This window comes from Zeugodacus cucurbitae, chromosome 5 (genome assembly GCF_028554725.1).
Source record: "Zeugodacus cucurbitae isolate PBARC_wt_2022May chromosome 5, idZeuCucr1.2, whole genome shotgun sequence".
NCBI lineage: Eukaryota > Metazoa > Arthropoda > Insecta > Diptera > Tephritidae > Zeugodacus > Zeugodacus cucurbitae.
Window position 1 is genome coordinate 44,916,375 of NC_071670.1, and position 27,223 is coordinate 44,943,597.

The window sequence follows — 27,223 nt, forward strand, 5'->3', positions numbered from 1 at the left end:
ACAAAGGTTTTCTACTAAAAGTGTGTCAACTCACTAAAGAAAAACGTCAAAAACACTCAATTTTACAGAAGAAATTACAGAAAACATTGAGCTTAAATTTTTATTAAAAAAAAATTAAAAAGGATGAGGCGTCCCCCACATTTGAGTCAAAAACCATATCGCAGGAATTACTCGACCGATTTCAATGCAAATTGGTACATACTATTCTTGACAACCTAATGTACCTATGAAGATACCGTGAGTTGTGGCATTACTCATTTAAAAATTGTAAAAATCGGACCATAAATTGTTAAGGCATCTGATATCGAATATAAAGACCAATATATAATTTTGTATTGAAAATACCGGTAAATCTCTCTGATATTTTATAGAAATGGCGATGGAATCCTTTTATTCTAATAATTTGTCTCTGTGCCAAAAAATGGTTAAAATCGGGTCATAACTTCCCCTACCTACCATATACCTAATATCCGGTGGGCTTTATACCGTTATATCGGTGAGATATGTGAGATATCTCAGCAATTAAGTGAGCGTTAGTCTTGGATATAGTGAACCTTGGTGATGAAAATGAGTGAAATCGATTCAGAAGAAACTTCAGCCCCCATATACTGTATATTGATTTTCGTTATTCTAGTGGGTTTTATGCCGAATAGATTGTGAATTTTTGAAATTAAAATTCATAAATTAACTTCGAAAGTATAAAATGTTCGGTTACACTCGAATTTAGCTCTGCCTTACTTGTTTCACTTTTACTATAAACCGACTCACTTTTTATTTCTATAAAAATTTAAACTGATTGTTCTTCAATATAGGTCAAGCCCTCATAGTATGTCTGTATCAAAACGACGAACAAAGGTTATTGTGATTAAAATATTATTTATAGAATAAAATATAGTGATATTGAATGTGAATACTATTTATATGACTTTTATATTTTGGGAAATTTCAGAACGCGTTCAGACTTCGAAAGATATAAACTGCATATTTCAAAATGTTTAAACATTTTTACGCGGCCTTTATTATTTTTGCCATTTTCGGTGTTGCCACTAAAGGTAAATTTATAAAAATATATATATATATATATATGTATATATTTCATTAAATTTTTGTTTAGCGCAATTACCGAACTGCCAACCGGTGCTCACTTACTTCGGCCGATTCGACAATGTTTGTCAACGTAATTGTGCGCCAAGAGAACCGGCAAATGAATGCTATATAGCCAGATTCGCCACGTCTGTGCCGATATGTCCGCCACCGCTCTGCTGTCGTGATGTAAATAACCAATGCATTTCCGCTGCGCGAATTGGTAAATAAAGTTCAGCGAAGTGAAATTTCTAATTGCCGGCAAATAATAAATAATTAAATATGCGGCAGATAACAAGAAATACCCTTGTAGTTTTATTTTATGTGTGCATTCTGAGTTTTGATAATACATTTTACTTCATAAGAGTCACTCCAGAATAGTTCGACACTAATAATACGATACTCCTGTTGACTGATTAGTTAAAGAATTAACAGAAAATCTGCGAGGATACTACCAGTTTAAAATTTGATTCGACTTAATCGTTTAAAACCATATTTCCAAATGTCACATAATTAATTGAACATGACGTCATTATGTATTCACATTTCTTGTCACAAAGCGTTCTCTGTTTTAATCTCTGTTCGATGTTTGGTAATCTCTTGCAGAGACACTTGTAGAAATCTACTACATGTCCTCTATTAATCTGCCAATAGGTCGAATTCTATTCGATCTTTGCAAATACTTCAATAATTACCAGTCTTTACTTTTCGTATATAAAATAATTTTCTTTTAATATATGTAAAACCTGTCCTGAAAGTGGAAAGAAAGCTATGTGAACACCTTCTGGCACATTTTTAATATAAACGTGGAGGAAGTGCTTATGAAATCAGTCGTTCTGAGGAAGTTTTTAAAATTCCATGTATTTTGGCAATGGGATAAAATGAGGACAGTTCGGACAAGCATGATTATCACTAAGTAAATGTGGACTTAAGGGGTTATAGTATATGTTGAAGTCGATCAATAAATCTAAATTTTTATTATCCTTTAATCTTGAAGTATACGTTCTTAAGAATGTTATCTCAAGTCGTTGCGGTGACTTCGTTTGCCGAAAGAGTTTTCAACCGATTCATTTTGTATTTTTTTCAAATTATTCGCTTTATTTGCCGTATCCTTGACCGATATAATTTGTTCATTTAAATTTTCATATCAATGAATTTTTAATTTTCAATACATTTCATCAGAGGAAAAAGTAGCATTTTGGAGAAAATCGTTCAAGGAGTCCCCATACTAACGAAATTTGTTTGGTTTTATCCTTTCAGTTGAGCTGATGGACTGAAATCGTAGTCACGGCAAGCGTCTTTGAAAAAAAAGCGTTTTGTGTAAAATGTGATAATTTTGACAATTGTTAGTATTTTTTTATGTTCTTGAACTGATTTTACAGATTAGGCATTGTACTACGCAAGACGTATACCAAGTATTCAATAAAAATATGACTACAAGCCTCTACAGAAAATCAAAAATTTCCCCATTTTCTCAATATATAACCCCTTAAATAAAGGTCGGATCGGATACCGCTTCTTATACGACCAAGGAATGGCAACTTGTTAGCACTACTTGAAAACTATTTGGACAATGTTTTAATAAAAGTTCAGCTTCATATTGGCTTTGAGATGAAGTATCAAAGAGAGTAAGAGGCTTACTTATTATCTATCTCTAAACTCATTTTTTTAAGTCGGTGGACAAGAAAAGTAAAGCATGCATTTTTTGAAATAACATTATCTAGTTATTGAAGGATATTTTTTTAAGTATCTTTATTACAACTAATTTTTTCGAGCCAATATATGGCGAACATTTTCCAAAAAAGAGAGTTTTTTGGTTGGAATTCTATCAACACTTCAAAATTTACACACATATTATGTATCTATAATAGCCTGAATCCAATCGCCTTCAGGCTACCGTAGCCCGAAAAATACATTAAGACAGGCTACTGGGAAAAACAAATTTAATTTCAAACTGTTTTCGATTTGAAAGTTTTCATCTTCACTTCAAATATTCCTTCAAAGTAATTTTTAAATGAAAATTTCACAAAATACTATTTAAATATGTATCATTGATAAATTTAATGCTGAAAAATAATATCTTAAAGGCAAATTCGCATAGTTCTCCCTTTTACTGTTTTTATAGAGAATCAAAATCAACAAATACCGTATGCTTTAAAATACAAATTTAACAATAAGTTGAAACCACGAATATTTCATTTAAATTGTTTTTAGTTCTTTCGCTTATTTATTTCTTTTGTTTTCACACTTTTACAACTCATACTATAACTATAATATCATTAAACTATTTGCAATAAATATTATACTTATAATACGTAAATTCAATAAAGCAATGTAATGAGTATGTACACTGAAGAGCAAAACTGGAACAATAATTACATAAATGAACTTTGATGCAATAAATTGCAAGCATATATATATTTTTGTAAAAAAAATGTTAATATATTATTTTCATACAGGTTTAAAATACACTATAACTAAAAAAAATTGACAAATTCACTCGTGAAACAAAAAAAAATAACAAAAATGTGGCAAAACTCCATTGTTCCACTTTTGCACCCATACAAAAAATTATATTTTTTCCATTAGTTTAGTAGTCCGTCCACAATCCTTTCACCTTTTTTAACGAATTCAGTCTTCGTGGCATGCTCTCATACAATTTTTGTACGAAATCTGGCGAAATTGAATACCACTCGTCCTCGACGCGCTCCCAAAGCTCCTGCATGCCTTTTGGTGGATTCGGGTAATTTGCCAGTTGCCGTTTCAAATAACTCCATAAGTTCTCTATGGGGTTCATATCTGGGCTCTGCGCAGGCCACCTCATTGTTGAAAAACTTTGCGATTTCAACCAATTTTGCACTAATTTCGAAGAGTGTTTAGGATCATTGTCCTGTTGGAATATAATCCTGTTTTCCCGTAAGCGAACCATATCCATAGCAATCGGCAAATTTGTTTTTAAAATGTCCCAATATTGTTCCTTTTTCATCTTTCCATCGATTTTCACAATGGGTCCAACTCCATACTGCGTAATACACCCCCACATCATTAAACATCCACCTCCAAACTTTATAGTTTGCTTTACTTGATGGGGTTGAAGTGGTCCTGAGTTGTTTGACCAGTACCAAGAGCGGCCATCTGACTGGAATCGGTTAATTTTGGTCTCATCTGACCAAATTACCTTAAAGAAATTCAAAAAAAAACTAAAGACTGCCCACAAATAATTGACATTTACAATTACTCGTTTCCAGTCATCACACGTCCAGTATTCGTGGCGTGCCAGGAAATCCTTTCGGCTGAAACATTTTTTTTTTGTCAATGCAGGTTTCTTCTTCTTCTCTTTCGCTTTGTAACCAGCATCTTTCAACGCGCGACGCAATGTCCAGACACTAACATTTTGCGTTAAAAGCGGTAGTCCTTGCTTTGGGGTAGTCAATTTGTTGGATATAAGAAGTCGTCCAACATGTCTAGCTTCACGAATTTGAATTTTTTTGGGTCTCCCGCCCTTATTGCATGTTAGCCTTTCCAGGTTGCTATTCTTTCCTATCCGCAAAACCGTTGTATGGCTGATTTTGAGCTCCTTGCCAATATCGCGGGCAGATTTCCCAGCAGAGAAATATCTTTCAACTTTTCTTTTAATTTCTTCACTTACACCACGCATTGTAAACGAATTTAACCGTAACACAATAAAGAAATACAAATTTCTGCCAGAAATTTCAATTTGAATATTAAATTGCAACGTTTACTTAGTGAGTGCAAAACTGGAACAATGTAGTTATGCCATACTTTTTATTTTTTTTTAGGCCTGCCACATAATTTCCTGCAATTTTTTTTAGTCACAGGGTAATTCAACCCACCTAAAAACGAAGATATTAAAAAAATAATAAAACAAATAATCCTTCTATGAAATACAGTACATCAAAGTTCATTTATGTAATTATTGTTCCAGTTTTGCTCTTCAGTGTATGTGCTTATAAATACAAAAAAAATCATAAAAATGTATCTATTTAATTATTGAACGCAATACTTTTTAGTAATTATGGTAATTATACAAATTTCATTGTGGTCAAGTGCTCAAAAAGAAAAAAATTATGGGAGAGCTTGAGAGTAATTTCCAAAAAAAAAATAATAATTTCGACAATTATATTGATTTCGAAAATAATAATAATTTCGAAAATAATGATTTCGTAAATAATAAAAATTTCGAAAATATAATGATTTTGAAAATAATAATAATTTTGAAAAAAACAAAATAATTAAAAATTTGCATTTCGAAAAAAAACAATTTCGAAAATAGTAATAATTTCGAAAAATATATTTCGAATAATAATTTCGAAAAAACTATGATTTCGAAAAAAGTATTGATTTCGAAACTAATAAAAATTTTGAAAAAAAATAATTAAAAATTTGCAGTTCGGAAAAAAACTAATTTCGAAAATAATGATTTCGTAAATAATAAAAATTTCGAAAATATAATGATTTTGAAAATAATAATAATTTTGAAAAAAACAAAATAATTAAAAATTTGCATTTCGAAAAAAAACAATTTCGAAAATAGTAATAATTTCGAAAAATATATTTCGAATAATAATTTCGAAAAAACTATGATTTCGAAAAAAGTATTGATTTCGAAAATAATAAAAATTTTGAAAAAAAATAATTAAAAATTTGCAGTTCGGAAAAAAACTAATTTAGAAAATAATATTGATTTCGAAAATAATAATAATTTCGAAAAAATAATGATTTCGAAAATAATAATAATTTAGAAAATATTAATTTCGAAAATAATAATTTAGAAAAAAAATAATTTCGAAAAAAAAAATAATAATTTCGAAAATAAAAAAAATTAAAAATTGCAAAAAACTGAAAGGATTGCTACAAAAACAATATTTGTTATGAAAATTAATACGCGGCAATTATTTGAACTTAACATAAGTACGCTTGCTGGTCCAAAGTGTGGGTGTGTTAGATGGATGGATGGCGACATAGGAGGAGAGGAACATTATAAGGCAATACGTATGCTATTTTAAGTTGTAACTTATAATAACACTTTATGCGCTATTTTCAACTGCTCGAATGCATTATGGAGAGATCAGCAAATCGTAAACTTAATAAACGTGCAGGCGATGTGCAGCTTCTACATATTGTACATACATACACAAATATTATACGTAAAACATATGTAAGTATTGTATAAGTTGCTACAAATATTCTTAGTATTCTTAAGTGCTTGAATGTATACGTCAGGTATTTCCATATATTCTATATATATATGTATGTATGTATATGTAAATCATAAATAATATACACTACTTGCTGCACATTTACATACATAATTGTATAATATATAGTTATTATTGTAAGACTACATAATAAATTTGGCCAACTACACATTACGCCTACATTACTAAATATTATATAATTCTATTTGTATCATATTATTGGCATTCAATGTAAACGTACTCAATATAATGAACTAATTTGCATTACGTTTTTCAATGTTTTCACGCTCATTTCAACTTTAATTTAGTTAATAATGAAAACAGCAGCAACAGTACAATTTAAGTTAAGTTAATCTAAAAATAATGTAGCCGCTTTTTACCGTTAAATTAAATTAAATGACTGTAGTGCCCTTGAGGCAAATGAGCATGACATTTTTACTTGAATTTTAGTTTTGCTTGCATTTTAATTTATTTAATGTGTGACATTAATATGCATGTCACTCTGACATAACCTCAATCTCTCTTATTATGCATTATCAAATATTTGAGGTTATAAAAATACAACTTTAGATTGTCTCTCTAAGCTTTGGTTTGTTAAAAAATACACTTGTGTTTTTTTTTTGTTTAATATCAAATCTGCATTTTTTTGCTTCTTATTTGCTCAAATTATAGGGTTTTTTTGTTTTTTTACAATTATAGAAAATATTTTACTTTTGACTTTGTTAAGCTGACGTTTTTTAATAAGGGGTGTTTGAAATAATAATTAAGAAATTAAGTTGACAATTCTTGCTTTAACTTGAAATACGTCTGTTGTTGTTTCTTTTTTTTCCTTTTCTTTTTAATACTTAAATCCATTTGAAATTGCAGTACTCATGACAGCAGACATACATACACATCCACACACAAGCGTTTTTTTTTTCTTTTTTTCATTTTTATCCACTTTTACTTTCATTTTTTGCTATTTTTTTTACGTTTTCTAAATTTGCCTTTTTACATTGCCGCCCGCTTGTGTTCTCCTCAAGTGCTCCTGCTTCTTGTAGAGGAATTTGTACTGTGGTTGGTCCTTGGTATAGCGCTCAAACTCGTCTTTTATAAAAACGAATGAAATATAATTAATAAAAATAAAATGAATAAAAAAAAATGTGTATACTCACCAAATGAAATGCAGCCTTTGTTCGCACTATCGATGGCAAAGAATAATGCATCGCACTTTTCCGGCGTCATTTTGCCCGTATGCCTCAGTATGCGTGCGAAGTTTTGACGCACAATACGTTGCGTTGACTCCGTGTAGAGCTGGGAGGATATAAATTTATATTATGCACTGAACACAGCACAGACTAACGTCTTATATATATTTTTTTTAGTTCCAATTGAAAGCAAATGAGTTAGTAATGAATTCGTTTGGTTTGCAACCGTTCGTTTATTTTGTGCACAATAAATGCGCGTGGTGTATATGAGTGTGGTGAGTATGAATGAAGTGTCTTTAAATAATATTGTACTCCCACGTAGGGGTATTTATGTAGATATGTATATTTTTATTGTTTATCGTATATTTAAAATTATCTTCATGAATCTAATGTAATAACTTAAGTTTGAAGTTCTTGATAAAATCTAAAGTGATCGATTAAATTTTAATTGACCATAATGAAATTATTTCTGGAAAATATAGTAATTTAAGAAGTTGAACTGATAATTAAAATAACAGTTTTACTAGTGAATTTTTAATGGTTTTAGCTGTTTGTGCATAATTTAAAACTGTTTTTAAAGAATATTGTTAAAGAAGTATCTACCGAATTCATCAAAGACAAAATTTTTTAAGGCAATACTAGGCTTATTATGACACCGTAATTGTTATCTTTTATACAGGAGGAAACAAGAAGCTATCAAAATATTTTCTTTATAAGGTCCATCCAAAAGTTATATTTCCAAAAATTCCGTTATATTTAATATAAGCTGGCTTAGAGAGTGGTGAATCGATCAAATAATCAAATAAACTATTACAACACTGTACAACATTCGACTGGGAAACTACATTTAACTGGACTACATTTTTGAATATAAGATTTATTCTCATTTGAGGTGTATTTGAGGTGAATATACGAAGGTCATTAACTACCCCTATTTATTGAAAACTTGAGAACATACGAGATCTACAGCATCACTATAAGAACACATAAAGCTTCAAACATTCGGAACACATGTCCAGAGAAATTTCTGAACGAAATGGGTTACAGAACACGAATACTGAATGAAAACTCTTAATAATCTTACTCTTACTTATTCTTTTTTTTCTGGATATTTTCGAAATATTTTAAAATTACTTATTTCCGGGATCACATAAGAAAAAAACTTGTATTCTTCGATTTTCGAAGTTAGTTTCCAAAATCGAAATATGTGCATACGATGTTCGAAAAAGTGCTTATTAAAAAAAATATTATTAATTACAGCATATTGTTACAAAAAAATCTGAAAAATAATTTCAATGGGGTATGACAGTTTTCGTTCAAACTTATAGCACATATACTATAGATAGGGTCAAAGTTGGATGTTCGAAAAAAATAAAAACTTTATATTTCGAAAAATACTGGTCCAATTTTTTTAAAATATTATAATATTTAGGGTTGTTGTCTAATCTGATAGATGTCGGAATGAATTCTGATATTACTGGTATGATGTTCGAATCAGAAATTATATTGCTTTTAGGTGTAATGGAAACCAATTTTATCGGTTTAACTATCAGAAACAAACCAAGAGCTTCAGGGCTGACATATTTGAGATATTTTGTTCAAATTTGTTTCGAATTGCCGTTGCAACGCATGGGGAAAGTATGAATAAATAGTGGCACAGCTGATTCGAATATTAGTTTGGCTTATATTCGAAAAGATGAAAGAAAATCCAATCAGATTCTTTGACACCATTGAAAATTAGAATTGGTTTGGCATTCTGTCATTCAGCAAATCTGCCATGGATTTCACAACCCTCATTATGATAATGAGTGTATAGACAGACACATGTTGAAAGTATTTCAGTAAAATGATGAACATTGAGGTGTACGCTTGGTATTTATACAATTTTACAATATTTCAACTCATAATATGAGAACGTAAACAAGAAATACAACTGTTACACAGACAGGTTACATATTTTTTAATATATTTTTGAATATTTTGAGAAAAATAACGATGCCTAGATTATTCGATTTTCGAACAATTCCGATTTTCTTTATGTTCACTTTTTCTGCGATGAAATTAATCGTATATAATGTTAGAACTTTCTAACACCATTACTGGGAAGGATTACATACTAAGTATGCTTTCTTCAATACTCTTATATAGTGGGTTACTGCAAATGTTCAGCATTTTCGAAACATATTTAAAGGTGATCACAGCAAATATGAGTACAAAGTTTCTTACGCGTCTTAATACTATATTATATTAGCTCTACAAATTATCAATAAACATCTGTAAAATGTTCGGCAATTAAATGCTTTTGCAATAGGAGATTATACAATATGGATTTCAAGGTGAGAATACTACAAAATAAAATAATTTTTATATAATTATTGACTGTATGCAATTCAAAATTTTTAATTACTACAATTTATCATACTTTTCGATTCCAGATCTTACTTATTGGATGGAAACCGCATCGGGGTTCCAATTGCAAAAATATTTCAGCTACTTTGTATTTTTGTTTTTAGTTTATATAACTGTGACTGGTTTTCAATGGAGATGTGATATGCCAATGATAAAATCAAAATAAAATAAAAAAGTAGCGAAGTAAAAAGTATTCTCACTTACATTTGCTATGGCACGTAGAAACACGATAATCTCTTCATTCTTCAATTTAAGGAATTGTGAGCATATCAGAAAACTCTTCAAATTGATTGTGTACTTGTGATGCTGGAAAAATAAATAACGGCATTAATTAGTAACGGGAGCAACTACTAATTGGGTTAACAAATCTTACATGATCTAGTAGTGCAAAAAGCTGGTGTAGTTGCGAGTTCTGTGGATCGATACGCAGCAATTCAGCAAATGTGAATATGTCTAAACGGTCAGTATTGTTTAAGCTAAGGAAATCCGCAACCAATTCTTGATCACGCACGGAATCCGGGAGGAAACTGAAAAATTTGGAATTTGGGATAAAGCAAAATAGGCAATATTGAGGGATAAAGCGTTTTTGAATTCTGAGAAGCAACACAAGACTTTCACATGCAACGCCTCAAACATACCCCAAATTGTGTAGCACTCGTTCGATTTCAATAATATCACCTGGGAACGGCACACGCATATCTTTGGCACGACTCATTGTAATCACATCTTCGAAGGAGTATTCTGACGTTGGCACATCTAGTGCTCTTTTCGGTACAAATAAGTGAGAAAAGAGGATTGTAAATTAGTGAAAATTTAAATTTTTTCTTAAAAAAAACTCGCACTTACTTGGCCATAACTTCGCGCACATTTTTCGCATATAAATTCGCATCAGCCTTTTCCTCTTCTGACGGTGTGTACACCGGTAGAAATTCGATTTCACAACGACTATAGAATTGCGCCATTGTCATCCACAGTAGTTTCAGGCTGTAAAGTAAGGGAAATTAGTTTAGCATATGAAGAACAGTTAGCTTCTTAGAATCTTTTTCGAACATAAGGTAAAAAGACAGAACTCATTTTTAGACAGTGTTTGAATATAAAAAGGGTTATTAATTAATAATAGGGTCATTAAATACCCCTATTTATTGATTGATCGATAATATACGAGGAATACAACATTACTATGGGAACACACTAAGCTTCGAACATTTGGAACACATGTCCAGAGAAATTGTTATCCAAAATAGATTAAGGAGGTGCAAAATGGGTCCCACTTTATTCATGTGCTAAAATGGCGACTAAGACACCTACCATACGATAACCGAATGAAAGCTTTTAATAAACAATTACACTACAAGGCAAATTCGACTTTTTTTTTGATATTTTCGAAATATTTAAAAACTACTTTTTTCTGGGAGGTTGAGTTATTAGTTAAAAACGTGTATTCTCCGTTTTTCGAAGTTTCGAATATCGAAATATTCGATTTCGAAGTTTCTAAAGGCTTTTAAAAAAATCGAAAATAAGGATACAATCGACATGTTCCTCTTAAATGTATGTGTTTGAAATATGTATGAAATTTTTCGGCCAAGCTTATTTGAGAGATGCTATAAGAAGTCAAAGAATGTTCAAAATATAAAAAAAATGTATCGAAAAAACTGGACCCCTTGTATTTTTCGTAGCTATAAGAGTTCAAAGTTGAATATTCAAAAAAAATATAAAAAAAATTTTTTAGAAAAATAAAATTAAATAAAAAATTTAGAAAAGAAAATTTTTTTTTTTAGAAAAATACTGCATATATATCGTAATTGATAATAATTTAAAAAAAATGTTTGGCTTATATCTCAGATGCTAGAAGAAGTCAAAGTTAAATATTCGAAAAGAAAACTATATCTCGAAAAAAACTGGATCCCTCATATTTTTCGTAACCACATCCTGTTATTAATAATAATTTTTTAAGTCTTTTTCATAGAACTATATACCTATATAATTTAGATAGCATTTTTTCGGCCAAGCTTATATGACAGATGCTATAAGGGGTCAAAGTTGAATGTTCCAAAAAAAAAAATATATCGAAACAAACTGGATATCTTATATTTTTAGTAACTACATCCTGCAATTAATAATAATTTTGTTTAAAGATTTTTTTTTTGACTTCGACTATTTCGATTTTGAAGGCTAAGTTCGAACACGAAGAATTAATTTTTTTATACTTATGAGTCAATCTACCGCAAAAAATTAGTTTGGTCCAATACTAAGCTGAGTATTGTACAGCATTAGGATGGGGGAGTCTGAGTTCAAACAAATCAAATGCTCCCTAGTGGAGATTAACAATAAAAATATAACTAAAATAATGGACTTTAAACAACTAAACTATTTAAGAGTACACTTACACGCCTGGACCATCCCAAGTCCACGTAAATGAATCATATTTGTTGGGATACTTGAGCAATACTGGTTGTACAGGTACGCCCGGATAGAAAGCACCAGGCTTAAACTTAATCAAGGCCTTGCGATTGGTACACGTGCCCTCGGCAAAGATAACAACTTGTGGCCACTCGTCTTCAGAACGTGCACGCTCAACAATCTCACGTATCGTATTCTGGCGAGAATTAGGATCCTCTCGCTGCACATAAATGGGTTGGGCGAAATTGATTATTTCTGAAGGGATAAAAAGAAGAATCTTTTGTTAAAAAATAAACACATTCTAAGGTATGAAATCACTTACTGCCCAACAGAGGTATCTCGGATGTCTCACGCTTCGCCACAATCGATGGTGGGCCAGTTGTTACCACAATAATCGAATCGACATACGATGAGTGCGGCGCCACCACCATAATCGGTGCTTGCTTCGGTGATGCACGTTCGCCAATCAATTTGACATGATGAAATGTGCCGGCGGCGAAAAGCGTACGTATAGCACCGGCGGTGATGCGTTGAAATTGTCTGCAATGTGGAAAATATATGAGATCTGACAATAAACAATTGTAATTTACTGTGCGAAATATTTACCTTCGCCAACCGGTTATTGGTTTCGCCTTTAAATCATCGAGTGTGAGACCGTACAGGCCGATGCAGGCGAACATCCATGCGGAGAGGAGTGAGAGCAGGCAGCCGAACACACGAATCGGCATCAAAAGCACTGTTAGCACGTAAATCTGCAAACAAGAAATTAAAAAAATATTATAAACAAAGTATAAATAAATTTGGTAAACATGCTCTTTCGTGCTTATTTATACCTAAAATACATTCAATGATTTACAATCAGCTGTTCGAAAGCGTGTAACTTATCGGAGCAGCAAAACATTTGTTTGAGTAATTTCGGTTTTATGGCGCACTTCAAAGTGAATCTTATAATACTCAACAACGATAAGATAAACGAAAAAATCTGTTTATGTTTCTTGATTAGTTTTTGCGTATGGTAACTGAAATTCAAACAATTCTTATGCGAACAAACCCGAATTAGCAAATAAAAAATAACTTACAACAGAAGCTTTCAAGGTAAAGAACAGTATTTGATTTGATTATGTTATGAATACTCTTTACAGAAATTCGAAGATCGAAAATTCGAAAAAATTTTACTACAACTTTGCATCCGCCGTTTTTTTATTTTGTAAATTTAAGACTTTTTTGTATAAAAACGGTTACAAAAATGTTATTCAAAATATTGGCCGTCGCTAGCTACTACTTTTAACCACCTTTCTGGCAGCATGCGTATTCCGTGACGAAAGAACTCTTCATCTTTCGAGTCGATCCAAATATCAATTCAATTTTTGACTTCTTCATATGAACTGAAGTGCTCGTTAGCTAGACCGTGTGCCATCGATCGGAACAATTGGTAGTCAGATGGAGCAACGTCTGGAGAGTACGGCGGGTGGGGTAAGATCTCCCATTTCAGCGTCTCCAAATATTTTTTGATCACCTTTGCGACGTGAGACCGAGCATTGCCATGCTGGAGAATGACTTTATCGTGTCTTTCCTCGTACTGTGACCGTTTTTCATTTAGTCCTCGGCTCAATCGCATCAATATGATGGTTTCACTTGGCTTTAGCGGCTCATAATATATCACCCCTAGCTGGCCCCACCAAATGCAGAGCATGACCTTGGTGCCGTAAATGTTCGGTTTCGAATGTCGGTCGACGTGGAGGCATGTCCAGTGGACCCATTTTTCGTCCCAAGTTACAACGCGATGTAAAAATCCCTTTCGGCTGTGCCTTTGAAGCAGCTGTTCACATGCAAAGAAGCGCCGTTCGACATCTCTTGGTTTCAAGTCGTAAGAAACCCAGTTTCCTTGTTTCTGAATCATCCCCATGGCCTTGAGGCGTTTTGAAACGGCTTTCACTTAGGACAGCCTCACCGTACGTATCCGAAAGCATTCGATAAGCCTCAGCCGCACTTTTCTTGGAATTAAAAAAGAAAAGCAAAATTTCCCGCAAATGTCGGGAATTCAGCTCCAAAAGTGACATTTTCAGTTGAGAATAAGTTTGGGATGCAAACAGATCTCTACAAATATGTTATTGGGTTAATGTTGACACAAATGTTCAAGATCGATATAAAACGATTTAATCGACCAGTGCTTGACGCTAGAGACATCTATTGGAAAACGGCGGAAGCTAAGTTGTAGACCTAATATTTTTAAATTTGGTTTAGGAGATAATTTTTTGTCACCATCCAAATAATGTCTAAGTTTTTTCACAATAGAGAACCATAATGGTTGGTTTTCTATAGTAATGACACAAAAAATTATTTTAAAAAATACTTAATCGAAAAAATATAATATCTGGTCTTCCATATTTATTTAAATTGATTCAGTTCCATGCTTTATAGCCTTTTCGCACAGCCAAATTAATTGATCAATTAAAATTTAATTGAGAAACCTATTATTTGTTACAAAATTGCATTTTATTTTCAACTCGATTAAAATTCGATTAAAAATTAATGGAGATAAATGAGATTTTTGATTCGTATGGTAAATCGATATAAATCAGTGATTTAATCGAGCAAAGACCGTTTAATTGTTCAATTAGCTCCTGTGCGAAAAGGCTATAAAATAGTAAACGCCTTAACCGACCAACCCATTCTTAAGAATGTCATTGGAGAGCATCACTTTCGATAGATGATCGTGAAAACCACTTCAGTAGGTTTGGCATTTAATGCATAAGTGATTTAAAGCGGTAGGATATCTTCAAATTGCTTCTGGAAAATAAGAATAAGAATTGACCAGCCGGTTACTAACTACACAAATGGGTACAAGGGTAGGCTATAAAGCTACAGCTTTAAGCTAAGCTCTGTCAGTAACAAAGCTACAGAACTGTCCAATTACTACACCCTTTACAGTGACAGTTAGAGCCAAATTTCTTTGTACAATCCTTATTGACAAATTAACGCTGCAAAAATTTATTTAAAGCAAAATAGCCTCTCCGGAATATTAAGACTAAAAATTTATTTAAACATATTCATAACATTCATGACATTCATAAATAACAAACAAGATCGTCAATGAGTGGGCGTATTGCGGCATTTCAAAAATAACTTTAAGAATATATATACCTATATATACTTTCTTAACACATTCGTATATACAAAAGTGATAGCAAAGGAAGGAAATGGCAAAACATACGCGCAAATAAAATTTATAAACAAAAAAAAAAAAAAAAATATATATATAACGGGTGATTTTTTTGAGGTTAGGATTTTCATGCATTAGTATTTGACAGATCACGTGGGATTTCAGACATGGTGTCAAAGAGAAAGATGCTCAGTATGCTTTGACATTTCATCATGAATAGACTTACTAACGAGCAACGCTTGCAAATCATTGAATTTTATTACCAAAATCAGTGTTCGGTTCGATTCGTCGCCGTTCGCAGCAATTGGGTTTGTGTTATTCGACCACATGGAAGATTTTACGCAAAGATCTTGGTGTAAAACCGTATAAAATACAGCTCGTGCAAGAACTGAAGCCGAACGATCTGCCACAACGTCGAATTTTCAGTGAATGGGCCCTAGAAAAGTTGGCAGAAAATCCGCTTTTTTATCGACAAATTTTGTTCAGCGATGAGGCTCATTTCTGGTTGAATGGCTACGTAAATAAGCAAAATTGCCGCATTTGGGGTGAAGAGCAACCAGAAGCCGTTCAAGAACTGCCCATGCATCCCGAAAAATGCACTGTTTGGTGTGGTTTGTACGCTGGTGGAATCATTGGACCGTATTTTTTCAAAGATGCTGTTGGACGCAACGTTACGGTGAATGGCGATCGCTATCGTTCGATGCTAACAAACTTTTTGTTGCCAAAAATGGAAGAACTGAACTTGGTTGACATGTGGTTTCAACAAGATGGCGCTACATGCCACACAGCTCGCGATTCTATGGCCATTTTGAGGGAAAACTTCGGAGAACAATTCATCTCAAGAAATGGACCCGTAAGTTGGCCACCAAGATCATGCGATTTAACGCCTTTAGACTATTTTTTGTGGGGCTACGTCAAGTCTAAAGTCTACAGAAATAAGCCAGCAACTATTCCAGCTTTGGAAGACAACATTTCCGAAGAAATTCGGGCTATTCCGGCCGAAATGCTCGAAAAAGTTGCCCAAAATTGGACTTTCCGAATGGACCACCTAAGACGCAGCCGCGGTCAACATTTAAATGAAATTATCTTCAAAAAGTAAATGTCATGAACCAATCTAACGTTTCAAATAAAGAACCGATGAGATTTTGCAAATTTTATGCGTTTTTTTTTTTTAAAAAGTTATCAAGCTCTTAAAAAATCACCCTTTATATATTTATGAGCGCTTAGGTAAGTTAGTCTATAAAAATTGCATGATTTCTTCCATGTAAAATGACATAAATATTAATGCACTGATTACAAATCAAATTGCACAGCTATTGCCATTGAAAGCGAAAATTACTCATCGATTAGAAATACATATGCACGAATACGTACAGACATAATATTAAACAAATAATAAAAAACTATAAAAATGTAAATATTCAAAATAAAATAAAGCAATAAATTTGCAAATAGTTTGTATGTGTACGAATGCGTTGAACTTTTTAAAACGCTTGCATATACAGTCGTTATCAAAATAATAGGGGTGCAAAATGACTTCATGGCTAATGAAGAACAAAATAATGTAAATGTTAGTTGATTGTTGCGAATTTAATTTTTTTGTCTTATTCAATGAGTAATTAAATAATATAACAGAATTGGCTTTCTTAAAATAATAAGAGTGTTCTCGATAATTAATCCAAAACCTCACAATTTACAACAATTTACGAATTTAATTAATATTTCTGAGAACCTCATTATCGACTTCACAAAATTTTCGATCGGATTGTGATCAAAAGACCGGGGGAAGCTTTCAACATTTATACAGCTTTATCCGTATACCACTTCTTTGCCACTTTGTAGTTTGTATGCTATGGTTAATTATCTAGCTAGAAGACACAAACCAATGTAGCCTCGCTCACTTTCCCATATGCAGAACTCATGGAATTGCCTTCATCGCCTTCCTGGTTACGCTAGGTTCGCTACCAATGACGCAAATGATACCCAATGGAACCTGGTGGGCCAAAGCGTTTGAGCCACCACCTCCATGAATTCCTTCATATTTATGATATAACCAGGCCATTCCATGATATCTCTGATATCAAACAATGTATTGGCCCACCACACCGTAGTAGAAAAAACAACCCACACCATTATGGTTGTCCCATCATGTTTAACTGGCTTTATGTAATGGTCTGGATTAAATTCGGTTTTGGGTGGTCTTCTTACATTCACACAGCCGCATTAATTGAACAATTAAAATTTTGATTGAGAAACCAGTGTGAAGGGCAAAACACTGCCGGCTACTCGATAATCAATCAGCTGATATACATTTTCGTTTTTGCTCTCCATAAGAAGTTGGTAAGTTTCATTAGCTCATTGCTGTTTTTATACTCTCGCAACAAAAGTTGCTAAGAGAGTATTATAGTTTTGTTCACATAACGGTTGTTTGTAAGTCCTAAAACTAAACGAGTTAGATATAGGGTTATATATATCAAAATGATCAGGGTGACGAGACGAGTCAATCCGAATGTCTGTCTGTCCGTCCGTCTGTCCGTCCGTGCAACGGATAACTTGAGTAAAAATTGAGATATCTTGATGAAACTTGCAACACATGTTTCTTGTGACCTTAAGAGGGTTGTTTTCGAAAATGGGCAAAATCGGACCACCGGACCACTGCCACGCCCACCAAATTGGCGAAAACCGAAAACATATAAAGTGTCATAACTAAGCCATAAATAAAGTTAGAAAAGTAAAATTTTGAACAAAGTATCGCACTAGGAAGGGTCATATTTGGATGCAATTGTTTTGAGAAAGTGGGAGTGGCCCCGCCCCCAAATCGGTTATTTATATATATCTCGCAAACCAATAAAGCTATATAAAACAAACTTTCTGCAGTCGTTTCTCCTCCACACACCATGAAAATAGTTGAAATCGGATAATAACCACGCCCACCTCCCATACAAAGGTTAGGTTGAAAGTTACTAAAAGTGGATTATCTCACTAACGAAAAACGTCAGAAATGCAAAAATTTTACAGAACAAATTGCAGAAGGATGTTGCACTCAGATTTTTTTACAAAATGGGCTTGGCATCACTCACTTATGAGTCAAAAACTATATCTCAGGAACTACTCGACCGATTCAAATGAAATTCGATATATAATATTTTCTTGGCACCCTGATGACACGTGTGGAAAATGGATGAAACCGGTTCACAACCACGACAACTTCCCATGTAACTTAATTTTGAATTCCATCTGAATCCTTCACTTTATAATATATACATAAAGAACCAATGAAGATAACGAAATAAAACTATACACAAATACTGTATATGATCTGTGGCATCACCTGTGAAACAATTGTCGAAATCGGACTCCAACTTTTCAAAGCCCCGAATATCGAGTATGAAGAGTTCAGTGCCCCATGGTAATTTTTCAACGAAAATTTCGGTAAATCTCTCAGGTAGCTTAAGGTATCTCTCACGTATCTTAATTTAGAGGAAATATTTTTCTTCTAATAGTGTCATAACTTTCCCTAGCTCTCATATAACTAATTATAGGATTTTCAAATTGGTTCAAATTGAGTGTTATCTTAATTAAAATATATCAATAAATTGCATGAGTATAAAATGTTCGGCTGCACCCGAACATAGCCTTTCCTTACTTAAATTTAGAAATTCTTTGCAGGATTTTATCTCCACAATATATGCTATAACAAGTAAATACATAAGTACATAAAAAATATTTTTAAAAATAAAATGTACAAAAAGATAAACACCAAAATTAAATCCTATAAATGCCAGCATATCTACCATAAATATATAATATCTATGTACATATGCTCAGTGGTTAAGCTCGTGGCAGTAGTAAATACTTATACATAAATAAATACATACATACATGACGTTTGTTTTATTTTTAAAAAATATATCAGACAATATTATGTACATATGTAAATTTTTGTTTGCGCTCAGTCATGCCACCATATCGTACCACCAGCCGGCATACACACGCATAGCATATATGTCTATGTATTTGCATATTTGCACACAATCAATGTCGACATTGAAAACAGCAGTGAAAGACAGAAGCGAAGATGAAAATAAAAGTGAAAAAATCAGAAACACATTTTAAAATCAACGGCCGAGACCAAGTTAAATGCAGAATATACACTGACTATCGGTGCGCTAATCTCGGAGAGTCCTCGAAGGGCTGCAGCGTAATGTAATCGGACTTTAACACTACCGCAGCACCAGTCGCGGCGCTGAATGCAGTCAAGTGCATTTGTCGTAAGCAAAGAAACTGACAGTTATTTGCATACTTAATGCAAGAAATTTAGGTCAAATACGTAAAAGCAAATTTTGTAATATTTGAATGCGCTTTTGTTTCATTTCATGCATTGGCCGAGATTTTATTTATTTATTGGAAGCTTGGAGGGATTGGGTGTCTGAAAAGTGGGAAAAAACACAAAACAAAGCTCTAAACAGTTACCAATTTTCAAAACCAAAAATATCCAATCAGAGTTGTGTATATGAATATCAAACCGAGTTGAGTACAAAGTAATAAAAAATAGTAATTTATGAAACTGATGAGCTTAATGGATATACAGTTGTGTTTGAAATAATAATAGTGCGTCTGTTAGTGTTTCAAGCCTTTTCACACAGGAGCTAATTGATCAATTAACCGGCCTCTGCTCGATTGAAACGGTGATTAAAATCGATTTACCGTACAAAATAAAAATCTAAAATTTCTAAATTAATTTTTAATTAAATTTTAATCGAGTTGAAAATGAAATGCAACGCTGCGACAAAGAACGCACTTTTATGGTCCTGGGCCCATGGATCAAAATGTCTACTGTGATAAATTGAATAGCACAATTCTACCTTATACTGAATACGAAATGCTTCTAAAATGGGTCTTCTAGTAGGATAATCACCCGAAACATATAAGTCGGATGGCCAAGGAGTGGTTTCGTACCAAAGGGATTAAGGTCATGTATTGGCCTGCGCAATGGTCCGACCTCAATTCCATTGATAACCAATGGGGTGTTATTCAGAAAAGCAATAATCGCGAACTTCGGGTAATAGTGAAGGATTCTTGGGAAGAAATACCTAAAACCCGTAATGACGGCCTAGTCAACTCTATGCCGTGTCCCTGTAAGGCAGTTTTATATAATAGGGGCTTTTCGACCAAATATTGAACCCCATTTCTTTGTATCTATATATAATTTTTAGATTTATCTATGTTTCATATACTTTTTTAAACCAGAAGTGAAATACTACTATTTTTTGAAACAACGAATTTTGGAGCTATTTTAGTTTTATTATCGATATTGAAAAATGTTGCGGTTTTATATTAATAAAAGCCATATATATGTTCCGACCATGAAGAAATTCAAATAGCAATTACCCGCCTGAAGAACAACAACGCGGCAGGGGCCGATAGATTACCGGCAGAACTATTCAGATACGGCGGCGAAGAACTGATAAGGTGCTTTCATCAGCTTCTTTGCAGAATATGGTCGGAAGAAAGCATGCCTGACGATTGGAATCTCAGTGTGCTCTGCCCAATACATAAAAAGGGAGATCCCACAAACTGTGCCAATTACCGTGGAATAAGCCTCCTCAATATCGCCTATAAGGTTCTATCGAGCGTACTGTGTGAAAGACTTAAGCCTACCGTCAACAAACTGATTGGACCTTATCAGTGTGGTTTTAGACCTGGAAAGCCCACCAGATATTCACCATGCGCCAAATCTTGGAGAAGACCCGTGAAAAGAGGAACACCACCTTTTTGCCGATTTTAAAGCTGCTTTCGACAGCACAAAAAGGAGATACTTTTATGCCGCGATGTCTGAATTTGGCATCCCCGCAAAACTAATACGGCTGTGTAAGTTGACGTTGAGCAACACCAAAAGCTCCGTCATGATTGGGAAGGACCTCTCCGAGCCGTTCGATACCAAACGAGGTTTCAGACAAGGTGACTCACTACCGTGCGACTTCTTTAACTTAATGTTGGAAAAAATAATACGAGCTGCAGAGCTAAATAGAGAAGGTAACGGGTGATTTTTTTGAGGTTAGGATTTTCATGCATTAGTATTTGACAGATCACGTGGGATTTCAGACATGGTGTCAAAGAGAAAGATGCTCAGTATGCTTTGACATTTCATCATGAATAGACTTACTAACGAGCAACGCTTGCAAATCATTGAATTTTATTACCAAAATCAGTGTTCGGTGTTCCGCTTTTTTATCGACAAATTTTGTTCAGCGATGAGGCTCATTTCTGGTTGAATGGCTACGTAAATAAGCAAAATTGCCGCATTTGGGGTGAAGAGCAACCAGAAGCCGTTCAAGAACTGCCCATGCATCCCGAAAAATGCACTGTTTGGTGTGGTTTGTACGCTGGTGGAATCATTGGACCGTATTTTTTCAAAGATGCTGTTGGACGCAACGTTACGGTGAATGGCGATCGCTATCGTTCGATGCTAACAAACTTTTTGTTGCCAAAAATGGAAGAACTGAACTTGGTTGACATGTGGTTTCAACAAGATGGCGCTACATGCCACACAGCTCGCGATTCTATGGCCATTTTGAGGGAAAACTTCGGAGAACAATTCATCTCAAGAAATGGACCCGTAAGTTGGCCACCAAGATCATGCGATTTAACGCCTTTAGACTATTTTTTGTGGGGCTACGTCAAGTCTAAAGTCTACAGAAATAAGCCAGCAACTATTCCAGCTTTGGAAGACAACATTTCCGAAGAAATTCGGGCTATTCCGGCCGAAATGCTCGAAAAAGTTGCCCAAAATTGGACTTTCCGAATGGACCACCTGAGACGCAGCCGCGGTCAACATTTAAATGAAATTATCTTCAAAAAGTAAATGTCATGAACCAATCTAACGTTTCAAATAAAGAACCGATGAGATTTTGCAAATTTTATGCGTTTTATCAAGCTCTTAAAAAATCACCCTTTACAATCTTCTACAAGAGTGTACAGCTCCTGGCGTACGCCGATGATATTGATATCATCGGAAGCAACAACCGCGCCGTTTGTTCTATTTTTTCCCGCATGGATAAGGAGACGAAGCGAATGGGTCTGGAGGTGAATAAGGACAAGACGAAATATCTCCTGTCATCAAGAAAACAGTCGGCGCATTCGCGTCTTGGCTCCCACGTCACTGTTGACAGTCATAACTTCGAAGTTGTAGTCCTATCTCGACGAACCAAAATCAAACTCTACAAGTCGCTTATCATTCCCGTCCTGCTTTATGGTGCAGAAGCTTGGACGATGTCAACATCAGATGAGACGACACTAGGAGTTTTCGAGAGGAAGATTTTATGGTCCTCAGAACATTGGCAACGGCGAATACCGCAGACGATGGAACGTTGAGCTGTACGAGCTATACGACGACATTGACATAGTTCAGCGAATAAAAAGACAGCGGCTACACTGGCTAGGCATGTTGTCCGAATGGACGAAAACACTCCAGCTCTGAAAGTGTTCGATGCAGTACCCGCCGGAGGAAGCTGAGGAAGGGGAAGGCCTCCACTCCGTTGGAGGGACCAGGTGGAGAGCGACCTGGTTACACTTGGAATCTCCAACTGGCGCCGAACTGCGAAGGAAAGAGAGGAGTGGCGATCTCTCATCGATTCGGCTATAACCGACTAAACGGTTAAACGCCAAATATGAAAATTTATGTATGCGAAATCTCTCTGCGCAAAGTGAAAACATGCGATCTCGAGATCGTGACAATGCACCATATTCCAAATCAATGGGAACTATAGACAAATTGGATGATTTTCTGATTTCCCAATATACTCGCTGAAAAGAAATTTAGCGATAATGAAGAGAAACAGACGCAAAAAATCAAAAAGTTGGTCGATTGAGTTAATAAGTCTCTCGCTCTCTGGTGGACAAACCAAAGTGGTATGAGGTAAGTACTTTAATTTAATCAGAGATTTTCTTCGTAACTTCCATACTCATTATCTCCGACAACTACAACTACCATCATTTTTTGTAAACTAAACGAACCATCAACAGAATATATATTATACTAGAAGCATGTATTACATATATTTATGAGGCCTAGTCACACCAAGTGGTCTCACACTAGGTGGTCGAACAATCAATTCATTTGTTTAGCTAAATTACAATGTTTAGTTTTCAAACGGAATTTACGTTCTGTAAAAAGCTTAACAGATGTTACTAGCTTTTCTCTGAAGAAAAAATGTAAACAAATAAACAAGAACAAAAATAACGAAAGTAGAAGAAACAACAAGAATAAGAAAACAAATCGCATGATCTGATGATGTTATATCTAATTTAAATACATTAGTGTAAATTCATGTTAAGCACTTACTCATTAGTTGCCAGCGAGCGAGTGAATGGCATACATGTGCGAAGTTGCAATATCTATTTACACTCGCATTTAAACCTGAGTGCGAGTTATTGTTGTCAATTGCAAGTGGTGAGCTAATGTATCTGTAGTATGACTATGTCTCCTAAATAGATTTATGTACGAAGCATTGAATATATGTAAGGTTTCCTTAATTATGTCGAAATGTGGAGAAATAGGGGAGAAATTTTTCTGCAGAAAAATCAGAAACTATTAAAAACTAATAAAAAAGTCAGTTTTGCATACAAAAATGTCTGACGAATAATAGTTAATAAAAATAATAACGGTTCTTATAAATTTCGAAGTATTAAATCGCGGTTTGGAGAAATGGTACAAGGGCATAAGGATTGGGAAGTCCAATACGTCCATTACAGACTCTTTTCATGGTTGAAAGAAGTTATTTCCCATAGATTGGAGTTTGTCATTACCAAATAAACGGTATGTATGTATATACATATCTTTTTAAAAATTCATATATTCAAATACTGCAGAATATTTCAAAACAATATACGGAGGTCAATTTACCGATGACTTGATTTTGTTTCATATTTTTACATAAATTTATACACCTTTGTTTACATCTAAAACGAAATGGCAATTTTGATTAATTATACACTAAATGAAGTACAGCTATTAAACAAAAACAGCAAATCAATCACATAACACGCCACATACGTAGTATGTATGTATGTGTGTGCATATTGTGTATAAAAAAAGAAAAACATTATCTTAACACATCTACAAACGACGATTAACATTATTAAAATGTACTCACCTTCGCCAAATCGATGTTATTGTCGATTTGTAAACGATGAACAAATGGATTTATGTAATTGTAACCGGTTGATGACCAAGCATCTTCCTCAGAGTCTCTTTTTTCCATTGTATGATTTAATTCGGCGGTATTCACATCGTTGGAAATGTGACCATCGGCTTCCGTGTCATTGGATGCCGCGTTATTACGCTTACTTTTAAATGCTGATGTTGTCATACTCTCGTGTGGTGGGGTCACTGGTGGTGGGATATGAATTTACTTGAGTTTATGCTCTTCTGACCGGAACACAGTTTCCTGTCACTTTATTAGTTTAGATGTTAATGCGAGTATATAAACACGCTGTCCAATGCAATAACCGCATAAATAAATTTGCAACAGTATTCAATGCATTAATTTCAATTCGATTTCTTATTTTCTTTTGGTTTTCGTAATTTCTTTCCTTTAAAATTGTTTTCTGTTTTATTTTTTCAGCGACGCGTCAGCACATTTCATTTTACGGCATTCACTTACACGCTAGTTAATCACTTTCTCATATTTGGTTAAGCGCAGCTGACGAATGGTGATTCAACGGCGTCGACACGCCAACCGACTCTTGGATACTGATTACTTTGAATTGCGTTGGTGTCAACTATTGCTAACAATGTTATATTTTGCGAGCGACGCTTTGAGTATGTTGACTTCTTAATGGCGCTTGCGCGCTCAGCTATTGAGCGTGAAAAACACTTGATCGGTCAGTAACTCACTGTGGTCGCTCACAATTACTGAATGCTCAGTGGATCTACTATATCAGAACGTTTACTCCCGCAGCTGATAGAAGCATTTACTCTTGCGGTAATTCGTGCCGTTTTTGGTTTGTTTTTTTTTTTCGGTCCAAAAACGTTTATTTATGCATGTATGTGAGAGGTAACAATCTCATGAAAACAGCGTCTGCAATTTAAAGAGTTATCAGCTTTAGAAAGTAAAATAAATTATTCCATGAAATATTATATAAAAATGTGCGATTATATATTTGCAACAATCGGTTGAAAACAAACCGATTTCTTCAATTAGGTCCATGCCAAATTTTACTATGACTTATAAACAATTTAGTTTCCTAGTTTAATTTCATGTTCTGTTTAATTTAGAAAATAGTTTTATTTACAAAAACATGTCATTTTCAACAAATTTTTCTTCATGTCGTTTTTAATTGAATAAGGAAAACAAACAACTCTCAAAAGCAAAAAGTAAATAATAATAACAAATTGGTGATAACAGCTTTTAACACACACACATATTTCTAAAAATCGGCAAAATTACGTCATTAGTGTGGGAGCTAGAAATGGACCTCGACCGTTGCTAAAACATACGATTCTCTGGTATATAATTATACACCTTTAAGAGCAACAATATGACGGTCAAATGTTATAAAAGAGATGATGACGATTTATATAGCGATTACTTACGACTCATGTCCATACGTCTTTATATTTATAAGAACTTATAATATATTTTCGAAATCTAGAAAAATAGTAAAATTGATAAGCTCACAAAGAGTGGCGACATTGAAAAAGTGAAATATAAATGGTCTGTTTTGTGTTTACTCATTTACTGCGTGCAAATAACGTAATTTGTCCTACAAAAGCAGATTGTACTATCTACAATTTTCAATTTCTTATAGCACCAAACACATTTTTCTTATTACTATCTCAACTCACATGTTGGATGAGCAAATATACACGTATATATGTATGTCGATATAAGCCTTCAGTGTCTAACAGAATAGCATCGATTATTTGCAAAGACAACGTATGATTTAAGAATTAGTGCTGCTCAGGCCACTCAAAGCTGGAAAGAATTATGGCAGCTAATTGGGAACTTTGCTTTATTTACGGATATTATGTGGTGTAGTAAATCATCCAACTATGCCAGCAGTTAAGTAGGAACCGCATTAAACCCTCCACAATAACATTTATGTAATATAACAATTTATTATTTACATTCACATGAATACAAAATCTTCAAATTTATAAAACATGTGAATGCGGAAATTATAAAGAAAGCATATGCATGCAACCATACACACAAGCATTTGCAAAACTAATTGGACAATATGCGGCAAGTTAATATCAAACATATATTGAATATTGAATATCAAACATATATGAGCAACAAACTGCAACTATATTATATTAATCACGTCTTTAATATAACTTTAATTTAGTTTTCACAAATTAAATAAAATAGCCCAACTCGGTGCCGCCAATGTAGCCGCACCGACGCCATGGTATTCTAACTTTCATCCAAAGAAAATCGCAATACTTAATGCTTTCTTTTCGTTAACACTGATAAAGTTTCTTCACTGAACTAAATTAAAGTATTAATATTCACTGAACTCACCAAACTTTTAAACTTTTTCCAATATGATTTTAATATTCTTACACAATTTTTTATGCATTCTTTAAAAATCAAACACAATTTGCGACATTCCACAAATGTGCCAATCTTTCTTTTGCTTTTGCTTTCTTCTTGTTCTTCTTCTTTCTCAAAATTTGGAAATTGGTGCGTAAAATAAGCGTTGCCACAGTACAGAGAGGGGGTGTGAAAACTGAAAGCAAGAGTTAAAGTTAA

General features: G+C 33.7%; 1 protein-coding gene and 1 long non-coding RNA gene across 2 annotated transcripts; one reads left to right on the forward strand and one right to left on the reverse strand.

Annotated features, from left to right (window-relative positions):
- Window positions 1–6,215: 6,215 nt before the first annotated feature.
- Window positions 6,216–27,151, reverse strand: LOC105213733 (lysophosphatidylcholine acyltransferase). Its single transcript, XM_011186780.3, has 11 exons — window positions 26,993–27,151; window positions 24,617–25,543; window positions 12,905–13,050; window positions 12,621–12,838; window positions 12,286–12,553; window positions 10,745–10,882; window positions 10,537–10,662; window positions 10,272–10,425; window positions 10,103–10,204; window positions 7,457–7,595; window positions 6,216–7,388 (listed from the first exon to the last, which is right to left on the reverse strand). Exons 2-11 carry the CDS (start codon window positions 24,830–24,832, stop codon window positions 7,279–7,281), a joined length of 1,617 nt encoding a protein of 538 aa, XP_011185082.1. The 5' UTR covers window positions 24,833–25,543; window positions 26,993–27,151; the 3' UTR covers window positions 6,216–7,278.
- LOC128921864 (uncharacterized) lies at window positions 25,959–26,520 on the forward strand. Its single transcript, XR_008471176.1, has 2 exons — window positions 25,959–26,218; window positions 26,274–26,520. It is a non-coding gene; the product is annotated as an uncharacterized LOC128921864 (long non-coding RNA).
- Window positions 27,152–27,223: the final 72 nt, after the last annotated feature.

What these genes read in the sequence shown, in the direction of transcription:
- LOC105213733 (XM_011186780.3), bottom strand. Translation starts at nt 24,832, where the DNA reads ATGACAACATCAGCATTTAAAAGTAAGCGTAATAACGCGGCATCCAAT. An exon ending in CGAGATACCTCTGTTGGGCA is followed by an intron (nt 12,554 to 12,620) that starts GTAAGTGATTTC and finishes TTATCCCTTCAG; the next exon opens with AAATAATCAATTTCGCCCAA. An exon ending in CAAAGGCTGCATTTCATTTG is followed by an intron (nt 7,389 to 7,456) that starts GTGAGTATACAC and finishes TTTTTATAAAAG; the next exon opens with ACGAGTTTGAGCGCTATACC.